At 52.9% G+C, this 9,199-nt stretch overlaps 1 protein-coding gene across 1 annotated transcript in view; it reads left to right on the top strand.

Moving 5' to 3' along the window:
- The window catches only part of CSF2RA (colony stimulating factor 2 receptor subunit alpha), a 20,315-nt gene extending 14,073 nt beyond the window's left edge, over positions 1–6,242 (top strand). Inside the window, exons 8-12 of the mRNA XM_021704892.1 lie at positions 366–395; positions 1,206–1,341; positions 2,911–3,007; positions 5,214–5,295; positions 6,087–6,242. Of these exons, the coding sequence (XP_021560567.1) occupies positions 366–395; positions 1,206–1,341; positions 2,911–3,007; positions 5,214–5,295; positions 6,087–6,182 (441 nt within the window). The 3' untranslated portion in view covers positions 6,183–6,242. The remainder of the gene's footprint in view (positions 1–365; positions 396–1,205; positions 1,342–2,910; positions 3,008–5,213; positions 5,296–6,086) is intronic.
- Positions 6,243–9,199: the final 2,957 nt, after the last annotated feature.

Below are 9,199 nucleotides of genomic sequence, written 5' to 3'. Positions count from 1 at the left end.
AGGGGGAGCCTCTGCTCCACATCCAAATGGACTCAGTGTAGACAAGGGGGACTCTCTGCTCCACGACCACATGGATTCAGTGCAGATAAGGAGGCCCCTCTCCTCCACGTTCACCCGGACCCTTATTTGGACCCGTCAGCAGCTGGGGTCCGAGGATGAAGCACGATCAGGGTTCATCCTCCCTCGGTGAATGAGTCCATCCCCACCGTCCGCATGACTTGAGGAGAAGGATGTATAGGGGGAGCTCTGCCCTTCACGTGGCCCCGACTATTCGGGTTAACCCGTGAGCACACTCAATGAATGGATCCTGTAAAAATCTTCAAAATGGAGAAAAGTAAACCTAGTTCTATTTATTTTTCTTCTAGAGCACTAAGGAACACAGTGAGGATCAACCGGTGAGTTAAAACTCTGACCCAACTATCACCCTGTAGTGTAACTTTAAATGTTACTCGAGTGGACACGTGGCCCCCCTGGTGGCCAAGATGGGGCAGGCAATGAGTGGGAGAGTGGCGGTTCCCCGGAGGACGGTCCCATCAGTGATGTAGAGGAGCTCCCAACAGGCCCGCTGTGGGAGGGGGACTCATCTGGGCATACTTGCCCTGTCCCATTTGTTGAAATTAGTGACCACCCATGTTGGTCAAGAGTTTTAAGGAGATTACGTGTTGGCCAAGAAAATACTCCTTTGGGTTTTAAGGAGATTATTTCTTCCTTTAAAATACCTCTTAAAGATCATCAAAGTCCTTTATGGTGGCGTGTCCCAAGTCCCCGTGCCACCGTGACCTGTCTCCTCCTCCGTCCAATGGGGGGCTTTTACTTGGTTAACGTCCTTGTTGGGACATTACCCACCGGTGGCTCTGCTCCTGTCCCGTGTACCTGCTGCATGATTTCTGCGTCTATGTTGACGAGCACCCCAGGAGGGGTTCTGTCGTGAACACAGCACACGCTCACGGTGCTGATTCCCTGAAGCTTTTGGTGCGCAGACAATGCATTAATCTTATACACCATGTATTTGTAGACAGCACCAACGTTTCGCACCGTGAGGGCACGGTTCTGCTTCGCTAGCAAAATGGCCCCTTTCCACGGTGCATTTTCCACATGCTTCTGGAACCGTCATCCGTCCCACTGGTGCCGCCGAAAAGACATACCCAGCCCCTCCTTTCTGAACACAGGACACCCCGCTCTCAAACTTTCTCTTTTGTCCAAAGATTGAGGTGCCTGGTAATTTGGAAAATAGCTATAGCTTCCCAAGTCCGGAGCCCAGACCCAAGCATACTGTGAAAATAAGGACCTCGGACGCGCGGATCCAGAACTGGGGTCACTGGAGCCAGCCCACTGAGTTTGGTATGTGTCCTGGGAGCGTCCCTAAGTTCATCTCTGAGCCCTTCCCATCCCAGTCCTGGTCCCTGTCCCTGTCCCCATCCCTGTCCCTGTCCCAGTCCCTGTCACCGTCCCCAGAGACTATTAGAGGGAGGAGTTCCCCATCCACGGGTCTCCATGGGGCTCAGTTCCTTCAAAGAAAGGGACAATCCGCCCAGCCTCCGAAGGGGCTGCCTCAGCTGGAAATGATCAATCGCTCCTGGTCCCCATCAACCCCGTTCCTGTCATGATCCCAGCCAGGGGAACACTGACATCAAAGTCGAGCGTGTTTTGGCCTAATCAAGAAGGAGCTATTCATTCCAGGGAACTCAATTACCAACACCTTCCACCACCTTCCTCCCTGGAACCTTTATGGGTTGGCACAAATTTAATGGTTTGGACCAAAAGCCAATCGGGTACTCAAGAAATCTGCATTTCCACACTACCCCTCCCTCCCAAATATTTTCAAAGTGTTTCAGCAAGCATTTTATGCATATAATTTTATGGATGTTTTTTTTCCTGATCCAAAAATGGAGACTTTAATAAGGGCTGGTATAAAATGCATGTGAAATGTTTATCCAGAGGTAAAACATAAGTTCAAAGAGATGGGACAGTGGGTTCTTAGCTATAACTCCAAAACGAGGAACAACAAAATTAAAAAAAATAGGTCAACTGGCGTTCATCAAAATTAAAAACTTCTGTATCATCTGGAATGACCACTTTTTAAGCAAATGTATTAGTATTAGTATTACTATTATTTTGTAAGAGGGCACATTTCATATGTTAATATGGAAAACTCTCAAAACGCCAGACCCTTAATCTGGTTATGGTCCTCCTGATGGGACTGGGGTTTTTTGTTTTGTTTTGGTTTTGTTTTTAAAGATTTCATTTATTTATTTGAGAGACACAGTGAGAGAGGGAACACAAGCAGGGGGAGTGGGAGAGGGAGAAGCAGGCTTCCCACTGAGCGGGGCGCCCGATGCGGGACTAGATCCCAGGACCCTGGGATCATGACCTGAGACGAAGGCAGACACCCAACCGACCGGGCCACCCAGGCGTCCCAAGGGACTGGGTTTCTTACTTGGATTTTTAAAATTGGACTTTTTAAATAGTAACAGATAAAATGTGCCCTGTTACAAGAATAACGAGTTGTAAAAAGTGCACATTCCAGATGATAAGCAACACGGAAGATCTAATACTAGCTGTGAGGTAACTTGGTTCAAACCGTATGCCTGGAAAAGTGTATTTGAGGAGGGAAGGGGTCCGTTTTTGTTCATTTATTTATTTTTAAATTTTTTTATTAATTGATTTTTTTTTTTTTTTTAACCCATTTTTTTTAAATCGGGTCGTCTCGTTGCCAGAGCGCGTTATGGACTGGACGTTCGTGAGGTTGTTTTGGCTCCCGGAGGTTTGCGGGAAGGTTTCAGGATGGGCGCTTTGCTGTGCATTTCCCTCCTGCTCCGAGCCTTTCTCGTTAGCCGTGAGCCGGCGAGGGAACGAGCAGGCCGTGCACTGACCGTTCATCTGAAGGGGTGTGTCCCCCTCTCTCCCCAGGTTCCGAGGAAACCGAGCCCAGCCTCGTGCCCATCTATGCACTGGTGGTCCTGGGGACCCTCATCACTGCCCTGATCCTCGGCTGCCTTTTGAAAAGGTAACCTCCGCTGATGGGTTGGCATCCTCCTTGCAGATGGGCAACACAGAGAGGGCGCTCGTTCAGATGGAGCGCAGGGAGCCCACTGGTGTGACAACCCTCCAGGGAGGTCTAGCGGGCAGCCGACGGGGGCTTAGTCCTGACCCCTGAAGGGCAGCCCTGGATGCACATTCTCAGATGCTTCCAGGCCCCGGGACCATGCTGAGCCTACCTGTCTGGGCCTCACATTTCAGCTGGACGCTGGACCTCCTCTGAGGGTTTGCATTCAGTCCCACTGAGCTTCGTCTTTCTGGAATGCCTCCCCGCCCAATCCCTCCTCTGGCCCTTCATTTCCCCCTATAAGTCTTACCGAGTCCTGGAATCCTCGGGGCCGCCAAAGTCCACTCCCTTCCCTGAGGCCTCCTGGGAGCCTTCACATCCACATCTCCCTGCTTACCGTCAGCCTCTCCGTGAGCTCATCTGTGGGCAGCTACCACGTCTTGTCAGATGTGTGATCTCAGCACCAAGCAGGGTCTCGGGGGCACCTCACAAATGCCTCTGAATGAACATGCATACGGGGAAGAATTAATTCTTTAGTTGCAGGCAGATTGCACGGCATGCTTTGCAAAGCATGGAGAGTTTTGCCACTGGTGATCCTCCTGCACACTGTGGGGACCCAGGGGGTGTTCTCCTGTGCGTACCCCTCGATGCCCCCCCAGTCCTGGTTGGGCGTCCTGTGTGCATTTCCCTGAGGATGGACCCACGTGGCTAACTGCACAGGGATGGAGCCTAAGGACAAGGACTCTGCCCTGCCTGCTGGATGCCCCAGTCACAGCATGGCACCACCCCGTGCTCTGGGGACCCTGGACCTGGGGGCAAAGGGGAACAGGGGCAGCCCCACAACCTGCTGCCAGGATGGGGACGGAGCGCGTGCCTTACCCAAGGACAGTTATCTTAATGAAAAGCTGTTTGAGTTTCCTGTGGTCACAGGGGAAAAAATGACCACAAACCACATGGTTTGAAACAACAGAAATTAATCATCTCCCAGCTTTGGTGACCAGCAGTCTGAGATCCAGGCGGGGCAGGACCACTGAGATCCAGGTGGGACAGGGCTGCTGAGATCCAGACAGGGCAGGACCGTGCTCCTTCCTGAGGCTCCAGGGGAGGGTCCTCCCTGCCTCTTCCAGCTTCTGGGGCTCCAGGCATCCCTGGGCTGGTGGCCACGTCCCTCCCATCTCTGCCTCCGTCCTCACGTGGCTTCTCCTCTGTGTGTGTGTCTCCTCTTCTGTGTCTTATAGGGACACCTGTCCTTGGATTTAGGGCCACCGTCATCCAGGATGAGCTCATGTTAACTTGATTACAACTGCAAAGATCTGATTTCCCGACAAGGTCCTATTTCCAGATTCTGGGGCTCAGGACTGGAATATATATTTTGGGGGGACACTACTGAGCTCAGCAGAAGCACCTCCAGGTCACAGAATGTGAGGTGCTTTCCCTTCGGTAAGAGAGAAAGCAAACGCCCCTTTGAAAATGCAGCAAGACTCCGATGTTTGGCAAAAAGGAAGTCTGCTGTTTAAATAAAAACGCTAGGGGCGCCTGGGTGGCTCAGTGGGTTAAGCGACTGCCTTCGGCTCAGGTCATGATCCTGGAGTCCCTGGATCGAGTCCCGCATCGGGCTCCCTGCTCGGCGGGGAGTCTGCTTCTCCCTCTGGCCCTCCCCCCTCTCATGTGCTGTCTCTCACTCTCTCTCTCTCAAATGGATAAATAAAATCTTTAAAAACAAATAAAAATTAAAAATAAATAAATAAGAACGCTAGAAATAGGGGGCAAACCCTTAAGCCAGCATATAGACAGAAGCCTGCGAGACCGGAAACTGTGCTCTTCACGGTTGGATGGATGTAAGACAGACACATGCCTTGTGGTCCGAGGGACCCTGGGCTCCCCCAGGCTGCCTGTGACTGGCCACATCCCCCCGTCCTATCCCCGTACCCGAGTGAGCGAGTGAAGGTTCTAGAAAGATCCTATCACTATGCGATCCTATAGCGTGTCCTGTTGGCTCATCTGTCTCAGATTTGAATTGCCCTGCTGTGAGCCTTCCGTGAAACTGTTCTACAGCCGGCGGCCCCGGAGGCTTCTCGCACGGCGGGCAGGAGGACGTGTCGCTCCTCGCTGTGAGAAGGGCACGTGTCCTCAGGCTCTTTCCTTCACATGCTTCCTGTCTCCCTAGGTTCCTCGCGTCAGAGAGCCTCTTCCCACCGATTCCGCACATCAAAGACAAATGGAACGATACCCATCAGCCTGACCACCAGGTGGGTAAGGGTGGGGGGCAGAGCAGAGAACCAGGACGGGGAGGGGCAGTGCCCCCGGGGACTGCCCTGCATGTCCGCCCGAGGGGGACCGTGCTGTCCTTCGTGGACGATGTGGCTGGGATCCCGTGTCCTGCTCGCCGGCCAACCCTGGGTGTCAGGGGTTAGGGTCTTCCCTGTGAGGTGCGTCTGGGGAAATTGGGGGCGCCCTGGGGACAGAGGCAGAGGCGGGGAGAAGGGGTCTGGCCTGATCTCGTGGAGAGAGAACCCAAGGGCGTCCAGAAGGACCAGGGAGGACGAGGGCTGTGCTCCCCAGACCCCGTGCATGCACTCGTCTCCTCTGACCGGCCCTGGGGCGGCAGACACATTTCCTCCCACTGGCGGCTGCAACTCTGTCCCAGGGCCGCCCCACAGGGGGAGTCCCTACCGTCTGCATCACGTCCGCCCGTCTCCGCGACCCCCCCCCGCGAGCCAGACGGACGTCTCGTTTCCTTGTTATCAATGATCAATATCAGCAATATGATCATACACCCTGAGCCCCTCCCCAGTCCAGGGTCCCACCTAGCTCACCAGGCCTGGAGAAGCCCTCTTCCCCTCCCTTGGTCCCCAGGCTCCGTCATGCCCCAGGACATTTGCACCTGCTGGCACCTATCCCAGGCATCCCCACGGGTGGTCCCGCTACAAGATCTCACTCCCGCTGGGTCCCCGATTCCCATCTACATCCGTGGCCCAGTAGGGTCCTGCTCTCTGGGCTCCTGAAACGCCAACATCCCCATCCTCCCTCCCCTCCTCAGGTCATCTGGGAGAACTTCACCTTGGACACGGAAAAAGGTGACAACGAAGAGATCCTCACTGTGGAAGAAGTCACAGTGGCCCTGGCGAGCAAGTGAACTGCATGGACTCTTCCAGCCCCGGAACATTCTGGAAGCTTTTTTTTTTTTAATTATTATTGTTGTTGTTTTGAGCCATTATTTATATAGTGTTCTATTTTTTTACTTTAAAAGAATGTGATATTTTGCAAAGATGCTTGTAGTCGGGGGGATTGTTGAATGTCCTTGGATCCTGAACCCGTGATGCACCTGCTTCTCCCCCAGGGAAACAAAGAATTCTCCCTTGCATGATGGCAGCTCAGGCGCCCGCCTGCCAGGAGCCAGTGGGGCTGGGACGTGGGTCTCTGGCGTGTCTGCTGTTGCTGTGGGAACATTGCCTTCCCCCTGTTTCTCCACCAGGCTGCAGCTCAGCCCCATATGGGGGCCGTCTGGGGGTCTTGAATAGTTGTCTCCATTGCAAAGTCCCATTGGCCACCTAATGTGACATGTTCTCAAGCTCCAGGAATCGGGGTGTGGACATCTTTGGGGACATTGTTCCATCCACCACGTGGGGATCAGGACGTGGACACCTTTGGGGAGATTATTCTGTGCACCACTCAGGAATCGGGTTGCGTCTACCACACGGGGATCAGGATGTAGACGTCTCTGGGGACATTATTCCGTGCACCACATGCAGACGTGTTTGGGGATGTTGGTCCATCCACCACACGTGGATCGGGATGTGGACATCTTCGTCTGCAGGCATGGGCAGGGATCAGAGGGGTCTTCTCGCAAGGATCCTGAAACCAACTCTGCACCTTGACCTTTGAGACACGGCCATCCCCGTGAAGGTAAGTGACGGGGAAGTGTTTAATGTGGGTCTTGTTGAGACAAGAAGCAAGTCCCACGCTGGGAGTGAACCGTGAGGGACCGCATGGTGTGCATGCAGCAGGTACCTACGGAAAGTTTTAGAAGCCAGTGAGAGTGTGCTATGGAAATCACGGCTCACCTGGGCATTGGATTTGTTGATGAGGATGAAGCTCACAGGGAGAGCAAAATGTATCGGGAAATATAGAAAGATACATATAGATACAGACACAGGTCTGTGGATATGGAAACATATATACAGAAGAGAGAGTAAACCGTGTATGTGGACATATATACAGAGAGAGAGACAGAGACAGGCAGATACATATTTGGAGAAATAAGTATGGACATATATACAAAAAGATACATATGAAGATGGTAGAGAGACCGATCTCAAGGAAGTGGCTCTTGCGATGGTGGGGCTGGTCCGTGTCAAACCTGCAGGGCAGGTGGGCAGGCTGGAGACGCAGGTGGGAGGTGATATTGCACACCTGAGGCAGAATTGCTTCTCTGGGAAACCTCGGTGTTTGCCCTTGAGACCGTCACCTGATTGGACAAGGCCCACCCCCCTGTGAAGTAACATCTCTTCAAGTTAGCAGCTTGTGGATTTTTTCTTTCTTCTTTCTTTCTTTCTTTTTTTTTTTTTCCCTTGTGGATTTTTTTTTTTTTTTTTTTTTTTTTGGTCCCACCTGCAAAACACCTCTAGCTGAGTGTTTGATTGAGTAACAGGGGTCTTGTCGCCTATCTGTGTGAACACACGAACGGATCCTCATGGAACCGTTTCAATTGGGAATGCATTGCAATGTGCTCTGCAGTGGGTCCCCTGTGCATGTCCCAGGTGACACGTGCCAGGGCGATGGGGCCCTGTTCCCTGCGGTAGTGCCCCCCCACCACCACCCGTGCCTTCCCAAGGGGCTCCTGTGTGATCGGGTGGGTCTGCCCAGGGTGAGGGGGCCCTACCCCAGGAGCTTTGCTCTGCAATTTGCTCCTGATAAAGTTTCAGGGAACAAAATTATATGCTCAGGGCCTGCAGTGATCCCCCAGCTGCTGAACCCCACTTCAGAGGTGTCAGGGGCCTCACCTCAGTCAGCTCACCAGGAAATGAAAAGGAAAACAGAACCAAAAGAGGCATTGATTTACAGCATTTTCTGCTTCCTGTGTTGCAGATCGTCCAATGGCCTGACAGGAGCTGTGACCTCTCCTGGGTGTTCAGCCTGGGCTCCCCGAGTGTGTACTAGGTGGTTCCAGCTTGGCCCTGCCTCGCAGGTTCCGACCAGCACTTCCCATGAGTCCTGTCCATCTGTCCATCCGTAAGATCATGCACATGATGCAGGAAACCTGTTTCCCTTCCTTCGTGTCTATGAAACACCATCACGCCTTCACACGTGGGGGCGTCCCTTCAGGCCAAGAATTGTCCGTGGAAAGTAAATGCTGCCCCGAGTCCTGAGGGACCAACCTGGCCTCCAGGATGACAGATGCCAGCCCAACGGAGGCCGACAGCAGAGGACAGGACCTCCACGTGGCAGGAGTACGGCTGGCCGCCCAAGGGGCCCATGCAGGAGTGTGAGGGGTAGAAGCACGGATGGCAGCATCAAGGCACTTTGAAATTTTGCCCCGGAGCAGCCCAGATGGGACCAGAAGATTCTATGCACAGAAAACAAAAAACCAGGTTTCTGTGAACAAAACTATCCACCAGCAAACAATGGATTCGGGAGAATCTAAATCACATTGTGAAGTAGAGACATTTTATATTTAGCCTTTCCACTTTCTAGTTCCTGCTTTCCTTCCCCGTTCTGCCTCCCATGACGCCCTCCCCTCTAACCCTTAACTTCTATGAAAGAGTGACTTCCTGCATTTATGAGCGGTTGTGATATCAGTCATTATCACCTTAGTATGAATTGGCAGCCACCTTCCCAGGCTGGTTGCATTTCATCGTCAGGTGTAAGGGCTGATGGTTTTGTGAGGTTTAAAAGAGTCTAAACTCGGGGGTGGGGGGGCTGGAGAGACTTCTTCTGTTCAGGAGACATTTTCAGTGTCCCTGGAATAACCCCGTAGGAAAGATCCCCTGGTGAAGTCCTCGACTGGAAGATGGGTGCAGTGTCAGGGCAGGATGAAGCTCCAGGAGAAGCAGTTCCAGGTGCAGAGGGACCCTAAGACCCCACTCCACACAGGATCCTGGAAATGGCTCTCTGTCTGGATGCTGGGGGGGGTCTCACCCCAGCTCTGGGTCC

Source organism: Neomonachus schauinslandi, chromosome X (genome assembly GCF_002201575.2).
Source record: "Neomonachus schauinslandi chromosome X, ASM220157v2, whole genome shotgun sequence".
Taxonomy (NCBI): domain Eukaryota; kingdom Metazoa; phylum Chordata; class Mammalia; order Carnivora; family Phocidae; genus Neomonachus; species Neomonachus schauinslandi.
Note: the sequence above shows the minus strand (reverse complement) of the source record. Positions and strands in the feature narration are given on the sequence as shown.